At 41.4% G+C, this 17,322-nt stretch overlaps 1 protein-coding gene across 9 annotated transcripts in view; it reads right to left on the reverse strand.

Moving 5' to 3' along the window:
• The window catches only part of ATF7IP (activating transcription factor 7 interacting protein), a 367,200-nt gene that overhangs the window by 253,757 nt on the left and 96,121 nt on the right, over positions 1-17,322 (reverse strand). For 7 of the 9 annotated variants that reach the window (XM_080362605.1, XM_080362608.1, XM_080362606.1 and 4 more), the window contains 4 exons: positions 14,050-14,208; positions 12,906-13,091; positions 9,274-9,386; positions 6,588-7,853 (listed from right to left, as the gene is read on the reverse strand). The exons of 1 other annotated variant lie outside the window; for it this stretch is intronic. In XM_080362605.1, coding sequence (XP_080218731.1) covers positions 7,437-7,853; positions 9,274-9,386; positions 12,906-13,091; positions 14,050-14,208 — 875 coding nt within the window. In that variant the 3' untranslated portion in view covers positions 6,588-7,436. Of the gene's footprint in view, positions 1-6,587; positions 7,854-9,273; positions 9,387-12,905; positions 13,092-14,049; positions 14,209-17,322 lie in introns of those variants that run through there. One more of the 9 variants, XM_080362604.1, reaches the window with a different exon arrangement.

Consider the following 17,322-nt stretch of genomic DNA (forward strand, 5'->3'; position numbering starts at 1 on the left):
TGCCTTGCTCCCACCTTGAGCCTCCTACCCTGAGGCAAGAGCGGCTTTGTGCTCAAACCCAGAGTTGTGGGAAAACAGAGCTCTCCTTTTAAGAGCCCTTATTTCTATGAGTAAATGTTGACATCAGTGGGACCGTATGAGCCTTAGGACTCTAATTCATGTGACTGTGGCTGTTTCCTTTGGTGGTTGTGCTGTTAAAGGTCAGTACATTCCTCTGTCCCATGTGCTTCCTTTCTCAGCAGGCCCGCCTGGATTGATCTGCCAACCATGACCACAGCAGCTGGCTCCAGCACCTGTCCCCGGCACAGCAACGTCAGGGACCAGAGGAGGCTTGGAGTAGGGCAGCATGGACCTACAGGCAGGGGCACGAGCAGTGACAGCTTAATTCTCAGGCAGCTGCACAAAGTTAAAAGGTCTCTTTCACCATCTCATTCCCCTCTGCAGATCTCACTGGTGGAAGAAGAGGGTTTGTGGCAGCTGTCCCATTTTCCATGCCCAGCTTCCAGGTTTCTCCAAGTCCTGTGGCTTCTGCCTTTTAAACTTTGGGTTTTCAAGTTTGGCTGGAGAGGGACTGCATTTGGCATGGGGATGGAATTGGGAGGCGGTTACGATGAACTGCTCGCGCAATAAAAAAAAGGAACCTGTTGTTCAGTCACTAGAGAACGCCTATGGAGGAAATGAATCCTCCCAGCATATAATGAAAGCTTTTGCTTTTTTACCGTTCTCGCTTTCTGAAATCCAGTCACTCACCATTGCTCGCCTGTCTCATGTCAGCACGTCGGCTCTCTCAGAGGTGGCAGTACCTGTCAACACTGCTCTTCTAACAGCAGAAACCCGTGTGAGGTCTCAGCAGTGCCTGTCCAGGGACTAACCAACTTTATGACTTTGTCAGTGTCCTGGTGCAGTGCTGCTGGGTCAGGTTACTTCTTGGCACATTCCTGTTTTTTCTTAGTTTCCTTATGTTACACACTAGAATCACAGAATTACAGAATGTCAGGGATTGGAAGGGACCTCAAAAGATCATCTAGTCCAATCCCCCAGCCGGAGCACCTAGATGAGGTTACACAGGAAGGTGTCCACGCAGGTCTTGAATGTCTCCAGAGAAGGAGACTCCACAACCCCCCTGGGCAGCCTGTTCCAGTGCTCTGGCACCCTCACTGAGAAGTTTCTTCTCAAATTTAAGTGGAACCTTTTGTGTTCCAGTTTGTACCCAGTACCCCTTGTCCTATCCAGCCTAACCTCTATGTACATTCTGCTCTGAGTCTGTAGCATCTTTCCAGGCATAACCCTCGAGTGTTTGGCAGAGCTGCCCTGCAGCAAAACAGTGTGAGTCCTCCAGGTCTTCACTTACTCACTTTGCATTACACCAGCACAAACTGCAATTGCAACGGTGCTTGAGCAGCGTGGCTACACTACTACATTGTATGATAAAGTAGTGCTCTAAACTCTGTGCCATTTGTATGCTCAGGCTAAACAGGCAGTTTGAGAAACTCAGGACTTTCAAAGGTGACTGAGTTCAGGCATCACTTCACTGGAGTCCATCATCTTTTGGTCAGTGACCTGAAGCAAGATTTAGTAAGTGCCAAGAAACTAATTATTACCATCACAAATTAATTATATGCCCTTGAAGTCTGGGCCCAGCACTAACTCAAGGAAGGCATGTCAATAACTGCAAGTTTTAGTACTTTGAGTTCTCTACAATTCAGCAGCAGAGCTGGGTCCAAGAGGCAGCTGTTACCTGCTGCCTTCTAGTAAGGCAATTTATTGGTTCTCAACTAGGTTGCACAATATACTTCATGGTGCTATACCTGACTTCTACCCTCAAAAAGCAACAGGGTGTGCACAGAACAGCCCCTGGCTTGAGCAGCAGACCAGGCGGGCACCCTGTGGCCACTGCTGCAGGCTCAGGGCTCTAAGGGTGCTGTGAAAAGCCTAAGTCATCACTTGTACTTTGTCCAAAGCCTCTTGCTAAAATAAAGAGTATTTTTCTAGAGGTCAAACCCAGCCCCTTGGAGGGAGAGGCAAGGAGAGTGGCACCAGCAAACTGGTTTCCATTTCTGTCCCACTCTGGGACAACTTTGTGGTGCAAGTTACTTAATTCTGTCTGTCCAGGATACGTAGCCCCTCTTTGCTTTGCAGAAATCCCTGGAAGGTGTTTGGCTAGAAGCTTTAGCATTTCTTTCAGGTTTTGTTGTTATTTGCTTCTGTGAGAAGCCTGGGGGGGCAGCATCACGTAGTTGACTTTCTGGGAATGCCTTAGAGCCAAACCATTGCTGCTAAACATGAGCAAGGTGGAAACACTTCTGAAGGTGAAGAGCACACACTGGGCTCTTTTCGAAGGAGTTGCCTCCTGAGATGTCTGGAACTAAGCACAGATGACTCAATATGTTAAAAACCCAGTATTTTATTTCAAAGTATAAATTTCAGGCTCGTCAGACAAAACCCCACTACAGTTAATACAGACACACACACTAGTCTACAGTACATAGAAAAATGGGGAGAGCTTGTGACTGCCCAGTTTCAGTTGGACATTAAGTCAGTCAGTCCTACTTTTTTTTTTTTGTATTTACAAGTTCTTCTGCAAAACAAAACAAGAAATTAGGTTCTGAGTTCTCTAACAAAAGATGTTGCACGTTTGACTCCCAATAGCCAATAAATTACTAAAGCTGAACAGGACTCCCCAAACAGCTACTACCCAGGTATCTTATTTACAGCTATACCCCATTAAATTAGGACAGCACTTCACATATATATATGTGTGTGTGTATATATATATATGTATATATATATATACACATAGAAAAGAAAAAAGAATGCTCAGCCTGCATAATGGCAATGAGAAATAAAAGTGCATCTTAATGGGTAGTTAGAAGGGATGAAAAGGAAAACTCATTCACTTGCTTTCTCTTGGCTATCCTTATTTTCTTCTTTCTCCCCTCGGAAGGTGTTGGAAGGGAACACAGATTTTGGTGGCAGGGCTGGCTCAGTGTCATTTGAACTCCTCTCCCTCCAGTGTTTTCATACAACACCCACCCCTACCCAAACCAACAAATTAAAAAAATAGATATATAATATATCACACCTCTATTTAAAAAATCTGGATAGATATTTTTGACTAAATGAAAATACTCAAGAGTTTATAAGAAGGCAGAATCACAGCTTGACTTTATACAGTGTACGCAATACTCTAATACTGGGGAATGGCTGTTTGGGGAGCAGGAACAGATTTAAGCTGTCCTTACATATAATACAGGTTCTAATTTATTGGACATTTAAGACAAACAGCATAAAGGAAGGGCTGAAGTGACTATTTCTGTTACAGTACGAAACGGTGCTCAGATCCTGCTATTGGGCCCAATCGTGCTGCCATTGAGGGCACGAAGGGTTTTGCTGTTTTCACGAGAAGCAGGTAAGACGCCTGATTTTTATAGGGAGGACACCAAGGGCATTTCCAGCCTTGTGCTAAAACCCTGGGGATGGGCGAGTGCCTCAGTGCTTGTGCTCAGAGACCCAGCGTGGCCAACAGTGGCACAAATAACTGGAAAAAGCGCAGTCCAAGACCAGCTGCTGCTCCTCGGGAAACTGGTCAGAGCGTGGAAATGAATCCGGGCTGAGGGGAACCTGCCTCTGCACCCTCATGTTTTCTGAAGCTGCCACTGTGAGTAGGGTACAGATGCTCTACCTGCAGTTTGTCCCCTTCCTCGCATTTAGCTATTTGGATCCAGTAGTTTTTTCAGATGTATACTGAAATAAAGGAGGTCAGTGAAGCTGTAACTAGGAGGAATGCAGTGAAAGGAATGGCATTTTGCCATCAGCACTCCACAGCACGGCTCATCTCCAACCTGAAACTGAACCAACTCAAATTACTGTCAACCTGGACCATCCAGATGCCCTTGGATCAGAGAAAACAAACCAAACCTAAAACAAACCAGAAAGGAAATGAGGATGGAAAACGCAGCTGCAGAATCAGTGCCGTGTTTGCTAAAACACAGGGATGAGATCCAAGGTGGAACTGCTGAAATGTCACATACCCAGTGGCCACAGCAAAACACTAAGTCAGGAACAACTTTATACCCAGGTACTGACAATAAGACAGAAAAACTTGCATGAAGCGCAGAGAAGAAACTAAAGCCAACCCTTCCACTTAAAAACCATACAGAGATTTTTAGTATATTCAAAAGTAGATTATTGGAAACCTTCAGCAACTAACACTTTTATGAAGATTCCAGTCTAGAAGCACAGTGTTAACAGATCTGCACTGAATGTTCCTAGATATTTTGGTAATACTTTCAAATAAAATCTATTAAATGAACTAAATGATTTCTGAATGTTTGTTGCTAGCAGAAATTTATTTTTGCACTAGTTTTATTGTTTCTGGGAGGCAAAGGATAATAAAATAACCAGCTACCCCACAACACAGGGAAAACGCGGCAAGTTAAAGAATGAAGCAATACTCCTGTTTATTGGCATAAAGGGCGAATACTCACTGCAGAGATCTGCTCCACCAGGGAAATGACGTTGCAGAAATGGTGTAGTTGTCCCTTTGGTGTCAGCGGTTTAGGAACCAGCCACCGTTAAGGTCTCCAAACTGCCCCAGGCATCTACTGCGCTTTATCACATACTTTGCCACCACTACTTGCTTGAGATGCTGAAATGGGACCTTTTGCAGTTCTGCTGGGATGAAACAAAAGAGAAACCAGCTCTCGCCCCACAGCTGCAGTGGCTTCGGCCAACAAACAGCAGCCAGCTTGTTTCATCGATTCACAAACAGCACCTGCACTCAGGCGTACACAGCAGAAATGGATCTAATTAAGCCAGAAGCCAGGTTTTACAGTGAGTTCAGCTGAAAACGACACCTTTCTTTAGTAAATAAAGATGAGCCTTCTTTCTCTAAAGATACAGCCCACAAAACCTCCAAACCTGTACCAGACCAGCCCTCCACTGGAGGAAAGAAAAACATGGTGACGCAGGACTCTCACTCCCCACCTATCCCAAGCAAGACAACGCTAAGAACAATCGTGACTTAAATGCAACCACAAACTATAGAAAAGCTCATGTATAGTTTGGGCTGGAATCACAATTAAATAAGCAGCTTAAGTTCTGGGTTGTATTCTAATATTTATTTTAACTTTCAAACTATAAAACCTCATTGTATTGATATGGCCAACGGCCCTTTGGTACCACCTCAAAGACACATTAAAAAAAAAAATCGCCCAAGGAGGACTTGACAGCCACCAACTGGAATGAACTGTTCTAACCTCTAATACAGAACTGGCTTTATAAAGACCCAACTTTCTGTAAGTAGTCTGAATGCATTATTCAATTATTATTCCTTGAAACAGGCAGACAAAACATTTAATTAAACATAGAAAAATTAAAGGCATTATTGATTATTGGCACCAGTAATACAGGGACAACTGTTATTGGAAGGAAAGGTTACACATCGTTCGTACATGAGATTCAGTGGGAACCTTCTCTCATGATACTTGGACTGTGACAGAATTTTTGGTCACCCAAATCAACAGAACTGCTGTACTTTAACTGCAAGTTTCCATACAGAAAATATTCATTACTCACTTGACAGAAGTGACAATCCCAGCTACATGAAGGAGTGCAGTAAAATAGTATAGACAAAAGTCTATAATGCAGTTGCTTTTGCCGATTGATAGAAGGTCTTGAAGGGAACACAACTAAAGAACCTATCATCTCATAGTGTATTTCACCAGCCATGTTTTGTATTTCATTTTTCCTGCTCTTTTTCAACATTGCTTTACATTTTAACATGTTGGTTTTATGACAAAGAGCATTTAAATTAAAAAAAAAAATCTTTACCTTCTACAGCTTTGCTACATGGCAAAGCAGATTAAAAAAAACCCTTCTTTCCCTTCTAAATCCACTGTGGCTCTGCTGGGCAGGAATGAGACCGCAGTCCTTGTTCTGAGAAGTTCCAGAATAAAAACCTTACATACACTTTCTTGTTGAGGTGCATTACAATCTGGTTCTGCAAAATGCAGGTTTAACATGTCAATGACAGTGGGGCACATGCACCAATTTCTCAGCTCAGAAGCATCATGAAAGCATCTATTAACATCTGCACTTGCCCACAACTTTTAGGCCAGTGTCTGAAATTGTTTCTGAACTGCTCTGAGTGTGTTACCTTCCTGCAGAGGCAGGCAGGTGACTGAGAGAAAAGAACTGGGAAGCCAACTTATCTTTTTGTACTAATTGAACACCCAAACCGAGTGCAAATAGCGAGAAGCTTTCATGGTGCCACACCACAGGTTTCTTCTTTGGCTGAACTGCAGGATACAGCTTTCCCAAAAGAACAGGGAAAGGCTCTGGTGGAAAATACTGTCTGTACACTCTAATATTCTTGACAGGACAAAACCAGCTACTCAAGAATTACAGTGAGGAAAAAGTTGAATGATACCGCAGATAAAGATCAATCCAGCATCAGCAGACGTTCCACTTCCCAGTCTTTACAACAATAATAATTACTGCAGGCCAGGAAAACAAGAAGCAGTAATGAAAGGCTGGAAGGGTAAAGGGAAAAAAAAAAACCTCCAAGCAAACAAAAAACCACCACAAGGTATCTGGCTACATTTATTTCTGAAATTATTCTTTAAGGCACAAAATAAATCTAAAAAACCAGGGCTGGACGTATGAGGGGAGGGGCAAAGAAATTATCTGAGCTAGAGAGGTGTGAATGCCATCTCCACAATGCAGTTTCAGATCTGACCTGGACATGCTCCCAGTGTGAGTGGGGGAGGATGCTCAAAGTCCAGCAGCGTTCTCCTTTAGGTGAGGTAAGAGGTAGTGGGGTGATTTACTTCTTTCCCCACAACCTCCAAATCTACACACATACTGGTTCCCCAGCCAGACTCAAGTTCCCTTCCCTCCCCTCAGAGAGCTCATTACAGTTTGCAAAGTAAGACAGAACTGCTCAATCTTCCAGTACAAAAGTGAGACCTTGAATCACCCTCCATATCATCGGCTGCTCACAGAGCGGTGGGGGGCAAGAAGCAAATCTGTTCTTGCCCTCATGTTAGTGCCTTGATAGATACTACAGATGTGTATGTTTTGCTTCAGATAAACTGTAATTTATTATTTTGTTCCCGCTCTGAAGCAGAATCCCAGGCATCCAGGGTGCCCTTGGACGAACGGTAGGTGGGTATCTAGGTGAAACAGCTGTCATGGAAAGGAAAACAAAATTTTTAAATGCCCCAGGGCTCGAGCTCTCCAGAAAAATCAGGCTCTCTCGCTGCAGGTGAGATTTTATTTTTCTTTTGGTTCTGAATGTAGTGTATCACACAACTGTCTAAAATAATCCTGCAGAGAGTGGATTTAAAAGTGAATTTCATGCATGGGATCAACCCCCCAAAACAGGGGTAATTCTTGGAAGTAGGACAAGTTTAAAGGCTCCAAAGATCTCTAGTTTAACTGCTCTGGGAAGAGATCACATCTGTGGACTGGGGATCACAGAAGGGTCCAAAACGTCCATAGATGTCCTTAGCCCGGACTGCAAAGTAGTATTTGCTGCCAGACACAAACTGCGTAAGAGTGCATGCCATGGGTAGCGGGAGGGCCTTCACTTCCCCAATCTTCTTCCACTGGGAGGGCATGGTGGCACTCGGGTCCTCGTGGTAGGCGTAGAGATGGTAACTGTCCACGGTGGCGCAGCTCCGGTCCACCTCCGTGACGCTCCATGACAGCACGATACCGTTCTGGCTCTGTACCCGTGCCAGCTTCAGCTGGGGCTTCTGAGGCAGAGAAGTGTTGGCCGCTTCAGGGGGCAGACGTGGGGGCTGCGGGGCCTCTGGGAGTGGGGCGGGATGCACCGGGCGTGGTGGCTCCTAGGCAATGTAAGAACAAGACGGGCAAGGTCAGAGGCTACAGCAGTGGAAGGCGGTTTAGTTCATCATTCCCCAGGCAAATGGAAGCAAATGAGCCTGCAGTCATCAAACCATCACAGCTCTCAGCCCTGTGTGCAGAGAGAACACTGGCAAGAGACTGGCACCAAAGGCTGAAAAGGGGCAGGACCAAGGATGCCATAAGTTCTTATTAATTGCATATAAATCCGTAACTGTACGGATGATAATTGCCACTTATTTCCCTACATCCTCTTTGCCTCGCACCCAAGAGGTGATGGACTGAACACTGTGTCACAAACCAAGGACCGAGCAGGCAGGTGCACAATGACTTTGGGCTGCTGTTCCTGTATTACCCAAAACACCCCAGGCAATGGATTAAGCTGACAACACATCATCTTTTCAACAGGCAGATTTTCAGTCACAAAAGGAGAAAATGGGTAACTGCGCACGTGGCTGTTATCACCTTAAACTGATCACAAAAGCTCAGCCTCAGTTTCCAGAAAATTTTGAAATAAGGGCACAAATGTAGCTTTCAATTTTTGTGTTTTTTTTCACCACAGAAACTGCCCTTGGCATTAGTCAAGATGAATTTAGGAATGTCGTTACAAGTACAAAATTTTGTTATTCTTCAAGTCAGGTGCCCTTTGGGTTGGAATCTGGGACAGTTTTTGTCATCTTAAGTGCTCTGTGTGATATAGGTTTGATTTATTCTCATCATTTATCACTGGAGAATGCATGAAGTTGAATGGTGTCTAGACTGAAAGAATTGTGAGCCACCTTGTTGGTAATCTGTTTACCACTTCAGCACATCACAAGTGATGTATGTGACTGCCCAACAGCGAGTATGCAGGCAATGCAGTTGCTTTAGTCTCAACAGCAAAAGCGTATGAAATGAGTTAGAGTAAATTCTGAAATACTTATGAAAAGGGGTTTGCGGTGATGCAGCAGTAATCACCCCCAACAGTGATAAAAAATCCCTCTGAAATTTGAGAGCTGGTAACCTTGAGGGTCCTGTCTCTACTCTGCCCTCCTACCTCAGTTTTGCAAACAGCTGCACTGAGAAACTGGTCATCCAACTCGTAGCCAAACCATGACTAAACTTTTAGTGGCAGTTCTTCTATCTCCTTGACTCCACAAGTCACCTGCAGACAATTCATGCACCATTCTTCAATATGTGCTACTGGTGATCTGGAGAACTCTGGGGTAAGCTAACAGCGCAGCTTTCACCATTCTTGGCAGAAGTTGCGGTAGGTGACAGGGCGGTGCTATGCAGGGGAACTGGCTGCCAAGTGTCTACAAGGCATTTCAGTATTCTGCAGTTCACACTAAGAAGCAATGTGAAAGACATTAATGCAGTGACAAGCCTGAAACTGCACTAAGCAATTTTGAAATAACTACTCACAGCATGCACTTGTGGTGGTCGATGATGCACTGTAAGCTGGGGTGCTCCAGATCCAAGAGTTATTCCGCTGTTCACAACATATGTAGTTGTTTGAGGCATTCGTACTGTCATACCTATAAGAAGCAGGGTGAATATTCTGAGTATTCAATACTTAAAATCAGCTAAACAGAACACTGTAAGACCAACTCCCTCGTTCAGCTGGATGACACCAGATTTCAAACTGACATACTCTCCTCAAACTGCCAGCAGACTGATGAAATACAGCACAATAACAACAATCCCCTGAAGCTGTAGAAGTGAGAGCAAGTGCTTATGTCTGCAGAGGGGACAGAATGATATTTTAATAATTTGTAAGCATGACAGAAACGGGTGGGGAAGGTGAGAGATACAGGGAGCTTAAGTATGAAAAGAAAAATTACATCACTTTAAGATTCAGAAGGGAAAAGATAAAAGCTGCAGCAGCAGTATTGCATCCACTTAGTATTAAAATGCGAGAAGACTGTGCTGTGATGGCACTAGAACCCAAAAAAGATAATTTGATGTCCAAGAAGCTTGTCCTCCCTCACAGAACAGACCCCACGATGTTACCCACAGGCGTTACCATTTCATTCATTTCCACCCCAAACTGACCTGACTGCCAGGAATTCATTAGATAATGTAATAGCCCTGTAGAAAATATCTGGAACTCTTGCAAACCAGCAAGTTTTCATTCATTTTATACTACATCTCACTCTCCTAAGTAATATTTTGTCCATTTACTGTTGGAACGTGTATGTTCTGTGAGCTCAAAGCTTTTGCTCATTGCTTTGGGTCGCCTAGGGTGTCCCCTTTGTTTCTGTATAGAAATAGAAGATTTGGGGCAATCTCCACCACCTTCTTCTCTATCTAAACAGGCATCAAGCTATGACAATAGGTGATGAGTGTCTGAAGTCTGTAATCTGTGAGTCTGAGGCAGGGAGCTCAGAGTGCTATATCTTAATGCTTTATAATAAAGTGCTGAAATCTAGGTAGCTGCTGCACATCTTTTTCCTATTGACACATTGCTCTAAGAAGCTAATGAAGCTGTGCAAACTCCTATAGGATAAGCAGTCACCTGAACTGGCTATTTCTCATCCATGAGAATCCAATCAGATACACTGCTTCAGCATGGTTGTGACTATCTCAGGAAATTACAATAATCTGAAGAAAGATGGACAGAAATGCCTTAATAAGATACAAGGTACAAACTTAGCATTATTTCTAGGTAGGCATAGTACTTGGTTCAGGTAGAAGTACAAAACTACAATTTGCAAAACACTTTGGATGAGTTCTCACAGTTAATCTTTCAAAGACAAAGTGAAGAGATCTTACTCCTGAAGCATCTGCTACTGACACTAAAGACTGTTTCAATGGTCATATAAGCCAATACACATCAGCAGCAGCATTTCTGAAAGCTGTGTAACAAAGGTGGTGAAACATACAGAATGGACTCAAAGATGAAAACTCATGACAGATAAAAGGGATCAAGAAACATGCTTGTGTTTTGGTTAACAGTACATGAAACCTCTCTGCCTAAGATGTAAATAATCTGTATTGTAACTAAACTGGTCTTTTATCTACTCAGGCAAACCATCTGGCTTCCTTGTCCTGAGGTACAGGGAACGCACAACACTATTGAGGAACCATCATTTTCTTATGTCTTAGGTGGCTTGTCAGACAACAGTACTGCATATTAAAGCCAGAGTAACAAAAGTGTCTCTAACAGAATCACAGAAACGTTCAGGTTTGAAGTGACCTCTGGAGATGACGTGGTCCAACCTTCTGCTGAAAGAATGGTCTTAGATTAGGTTATTCAGGGTCTGGTCAAGCTGAATTTTAATTATTTTGATGGAAACCTGCCATGATTTCTGAGAATTCATAAGCAGACAACAGAATGACAAGCATTCGTTGTATCACTGGACCATCACATCAGAAGCACATTACACAGAGATCTGGTTTTGGATGACCTTGCCTGAACAGCATATGAATTCCCTATCTCATTGAGTTCTCCTAGAAAAGGCCTTAAAATAGTGTATTATCTATTATATGTTCTTCAACAACACATTAATTATCTTGCACTTCCAACACTAAAAAGTATTCTGTAGATATTAATACTAGTGACGTGCCATAATAACTGCTCTAAGAATTTGGTAGATTCTGACAAAAAACATGTATTTTATATTTTGGTACGAAAAAAGAAAATATTATTAAAAATAACCAACGTAAGTGAATGCACAGTTAAGTACTGAAAAGTCCTTCCAAAACAAGTAGATCACACATGTCTAACTTGCAGCAAAGGGTAATGATGAAGAAAACTAAGCATGGGCTGATGGTACCTTGTCTTTTATGGCCTTTTGTCAACAGGAACACAAGATGCAGACACATCCCTCAAAAGATGCTGGTCAGCAAAACCCCAACTCAAATGCACAAGAGTGTAAGAAGTTCAAGAAATGTTAACAAGTAGTCTGAAAAGAATAATTTCCTCACACCATGACATTTCATAGAGGTAGCTCAAGAACTGCCTGATCAACTTCTGCTTGGCTAGCACAGCTGATTTTTCACAGCCTACAACAACACAGCCAAATCCAGTCGTAAGAGATACTTAGAATTAAATTGCTACAAACATACATGGATATTCTCCTTTCCAAAACCTGTCATTTCAGAACAATTAATACATTATTTCTGCAAAAACCTACACAGGAATTGTCTTACATGTCTCAAGGACAGCATGTTCTGAGTCTGGCTTATACAGATGGTGTCTACAAAATCACTACCTGGACATCACAAAAGTAGACTCATAGTGCACTGGAACAGGGAAATTTACGTTTAACATAATGGTGTTAAAATAAGCATTGTGTAGAAAACGTGGGAGACTAAGAAAAGGCAGCTAATATCCACCACTTAGTGACAAAATGTAAACTATCATTTAACTTTAAGGTAACTTTTGATATCTACTACTCGATTTTGAAAATGAATTACTGCTGTGGGAAGATACCAGTTACGTTTGCAAAGTCAAGAGATGAACTTGTTGACATCTCTAATCAAAGAAATTCAAGCCTGCCTCAATTTCTGATACATTTAGTGAAAAATTTCATTTGTCCAGGCCTAGAGAGAATAAGAAAATTCGCTGGGCATAAGATATCAGAGGTTGTTAAGGAATTACATTAGGATGCCTGATATAAATGTAACTTTTAGACAGGAAATCGAATACGATTTACTACATACTTATGTCTTAATCTTACTCCGTAATAGCAAAACGGTCTCTAATTATCTTTCTACAAAACAGCAACGCTTATCACATTACCTTCTGCTACCTTGTAAAGTGTTGGGCATGTCATCCAGAGATGCTTAATTGGCAGAGTCAGTGCTTGGGATGACTTAAATTCCATTTTTGCTCATTCACATAGCTGCAGGGGGAATGACTTCTTAACAGTCTGAGATTTTCTCAGCTCTCTATGGTGGAAAAAAACCCCTCTAACCTCTATAATTAGGACTAGTCATGTAAAAAAACCAATTGACAAATCTAAACCAAAAAACAGAACGCCACATCCGTCAGGTAGAACACATCAAGCTGTGCCATGCTAAAGTGTGCATGGACGAAAAGCATCCCCTACCTCCAGTCTGTGGGTTGACCGGCCTTAGACCTGGGCCTTGCATGACAGCTCCTCTGACGGGATTCTGAGCTGGTGGTGCGGGAAGGGTGGTATAGACCACCTGATGGTTCGTGGGGGTTCTTGGTATAGGAAGTTTTGCAGCAGTTTGAGTCACTGGTCGATGAGTTACATTCACTGTTGTTGAAGCTGGAAAAAGACAGAGATCACATCCTAGAATGGAATTCCACGACATTAAAGCTGATGTGCGTATTCCAGAGTACACATCTCGTTTGGAAAACTGACTCATCTGAGTCACACAAAATGAGAACTATATCTGTGAAATGCTATCTGCTTTTCATAATGCAAGAAAAGAAAAAACAGTCTAAACAAACAGTGTTTTTCACCTGAAATAATAATGCCTATATATATATGCCAAACAGAAATATATATATATATATATATATATATATATATATAAATGCCAAACAGAAAAGATAAATGTAATACCTGCTCCCCCCACAAAAAAGGTCCTGAATCTAAGCACAGCTGTTAAGAATATAAAACCCACCACCAAAGAGTCTGCAGAACAGACTAGTCATAAGACAACTAATCTTCAACAATCTATAGAAGAGAGTAATATAAAAAAGACGATCTATGTTTCTTTATGTTAGAAAGAAAAATTAAAAAATAACACAGCAGACAAAATAACATTTAATTAGGGATGGAAGTTCATTGTCAGCCTTGCCATTCATTCTGCCAAGAGGATTAATTGACAAGTGCAGTTGAAGAGAGCCTGGAGTGATGTTGCTAATGTTTTTTTCCGCATTACTTAAATAATGCAACTGCTACAGGTTTCCTCTCCTTCACTTTTACAAACAACTCCATATTTAATAATTTCCATGACCACCCTTAGCAGGATTTCTTCCTCTCCATGGAATTAATTTGATCCTGAATTCTTTCCAAACAACTAGACTATCTTCTGCTTTCACTTCATCGGTTAAAAAGAAGAAAGTTATTGGAAACTGACTAGAATGGAAGACTAAAAAGTGCCTCAAACATTCTGAACATTCACCTGAAAAGATCAGCACAACGCAGAACACTCAAGAGTCTACTTTAAGAAAAATAGCAGCCAGTGCATTCACACAAGGATGTACAATGAAGGTACCTGTAGGTAACACATGAATGGCGTTCTGGGAGGGTCCGCTTGTGGGCACACCTGTCTGCTGGGCAGCGTTGGGCTGCGCAGGCTGCAAGGGTCGAGCCGCGGGCTGGGCGGGGGTGCTCAATCCTGTAACAGGTGTCGAGTTCTGCTTCTTGCTACCTGCTTTGAAACAAAATGAAGTTGTGGGCAACAGCAAACAGAAATTAGAACATTGCAGAGTTTTAAAATCTTTTTTTCCCCTCTGTCATTTGCAGATCAGCAAAGAATATTCCCTAGCATGACACTTCTTCCATCTTTTCATTCTGCAAACAAAACTGTAGAAAACTCATTCAAGCCCCCTCACTTGCATAATCTCAATCTTTCCACCGCCACACTCCATGATGTTTCATTCTATCATCATGAAGCCACCATACTTTGGAAACCTGAATTTAATGGAACACTATGCCAAAGTCCTCAAAATTTCTATTAAAAAAAGAATAGCCCAAAACCTTAAAAAGTTCTAAAGGTTGCTGTACGCAAGTTGTTTCAAAAAAGTGACACAGCTCCCTAAATAAAACTTGTCTACCTTTGATGATTACATCCTTTTATTATTTGCTGATTCTTTCCTTTCTTCAATGTTTAGTCAGCTCCATTTATTGCTGGTTTGATTTTCCATGCTATTTTCTTAAAAAATCACTTTATTACTTATAGAAAACTTTAAAAGAGAATTAAAGTTGCTTTCTCGCATTAACACCCTCCTCAACATGACTTACTCTGAGAAGTAACAGTGTCTCTATCTATAGTTTATCACAGAGATATTTTTTCCTGCTTTAGTTTATTTGTGTCAACATGAAATATTCACTTAAGTCTGTATGTAATCAAGCCTGTGCACAAGCTAAATAAAGAAAAATTGAGAAGCTTTTGCCTAGATATTTCAGCTAGATTAAAGTAATAGTGAGCAGAGAGGGCACCACCAACAACTAAAAAACACGAGATACAAGAGTAGGTTTTAAGGGCACTCATTCAAAAAAGATTTTCCCTAATGAAACTGTACATGCAGCAGCCACTAATTTAGTAAAAGAGTGCACAATATAAAAATAAAAAAGCATTAATATGTATTTCACTCTTGAGAAAACATATCAACAGTATATTAAAAAACACATTTAGAATCTATCAATTAAGTATACTAACTAGATTTCAAAGCATTAAGAACAGGGTTAATGGCAGTGTTGCTCAAGTTGTTGGGTTCTTTATCAGCTGGAGACTATTTTGATGGCCTAACAGAGTTGTCTTTAACATCAGCTACTAATAGCTTGAAACAGCAGTACCCTTCACAATCTGCTATATGATAAATTAAATACAATTCAAGACCTCAAAAATAAAATACAATATAAATTGCAGACCATATTGTCTTTCTGTAGACTGAACAGCTGAACTACCTCACTGAAGGTGTTTGATGAAAATACAATTTTCTTTTTTTCAAAGTCTATAAAAGGAACAGTAAAGGGGTGCTCATTTTGAAAACAAAAGGTGAGATGTTTCCAGCTCTTTCATCAACTAACAGGTCCTGTGATTAGTTCCAGCTTCTTTTATTTTCCATGAGAGATTTTTCCGGTGTTCAACAAATTCTGTGACTCTGAAGAGAATCCCATAAAGATGCACACACCTGTTTACTTTGAATATTTACAGTCTGATGCACGCTTCAGCTGCCACTGGATGATGTAAGTGATGCGAGTGCATTGTTAGTCATGACGCAGAGAAGATGTGCTCGCAATCCAACTAGTGAAAACCCAGACATGCTACTCTTGTAAAAATGCTGTTCAAGTAAAAATGCCAGTCTGGGCTTTTTTGGTTTTTCTTTTGTTTTAATCTCACACAGAAGCTCATTTGTCCCTGACTAATCAAGAGCCCTGTGAAGATTCCAGTTGATGTAAGGCAGGTCAGGATTGCACCAGTCTCAGCAAGTGATGAAAGGTAACCAACTAGACATCACAGAATAGATGGAAATGAATAGCAAAGGCTAATTTAGCTATGTAAGTAAAAAATCAGCAAGGAAAACAAGATGACTGGGTGCACAGTAAGCACAGGCCTAAGGTTAAAAGTAATACAGGAAGAGTTCCAATGCTAAATGAACACAGCATCGTACTCATTAAAAATGTGGAACTGGAGCAGACAAGACAATCTGATTTATGGAAATGAGCATAAAATGGAAATCACTACTACTTGTGGAATAAGTAAAGCTCCAAATCTAACACAGGAAAAAGAAAAAAAAGAGGGGCTGAGTTCCATGCCAGCAAATGTGCCTACAACACTGCAGTTATAGCAGCAAGGAGTTTTAATCAACACACTAATTCAGCAGCGGTATAATGGGATTACAGAACAGCAAAGATGGTATACGTATGTTCAAGAATAAGAAAAAATGATCCAGAAAAATATTTTTTTCTTACAAAAATATAAATGCAAAAAAACCCAGAACATGGATCTTTCAAGAGTACTCTTGTGTATCTTCCTTAGATTACAAATCTGCTTTAGGCTAGGGATAGGTATCAGCTAAATCTATTCATTATTTTAGTAAATAATTTGATGCAGCGCGCTACACAAATATTTAATAAAAAGGACAGCAAGAGGACTGTACAAGTGTCAGAAGATACTTGCAGACAGAAAAGTATCTAAGACTACTCTTTGATAAAAAGATGACAACAATTGCTCTGGACAGAAATTAACACCATCGTTTCTCAAATGTTACGCAACTTTTTCATTTTTTTTTGCACACATCAGGAAGTGTGCACTAAATTTAGTTGCCAGTGTACTAACTGGGAGATGCTACCAGTATGGAGGTGGACCAAAAGAGTGCGCAGGAACAAAGCTAAGACTTGGGAACTAGAAAAATAATGACAGCAGAGAGTGCAACATCAGCCACTGATAAGAATTGATAAGAACCTCTACTATTAATGTGGGAAATTTTTCCTGGGGCAGTGAAGGTGATCAGGAAAACCCGCATATGTTGTTGATTACAGATTGTCTGTGCGTTGCTTGTCTTATAAGGTAACGAAGAGAGGAAATGCAAATGATGGTAATTCCTTTCCGTCCCCCTACACATGAAGCACTATTTGACTGCAAACTGCTATATGTAAAAAGTAGCGTTAGAAGTCAGAGACACATATTTCTGTGTTAATAAAAGGGTGAGGTTTCAAAATGCGAAAGCAATAGCTCTTGAAGGACAGGAACTCTGTTTTGCAGGAGTACTGTGTCCAAACCCAGTGGCTCAAGCACACGATTAGAGGTCCTAGTCACTAT

This window comes from Nesoenas mayeri (assembly GCF_963082525.1).
Source record: "Nesoenas mayeri genome assembly, chromosome: 1".
In the NCBI taxonomy this organism is placed as follows: domain Eukaryota; kingdom Metazoa; phylum Chordata; class Aves; order Columbiformes; family Columbidae; genus Nesoenas; species Nesoenas mayeri.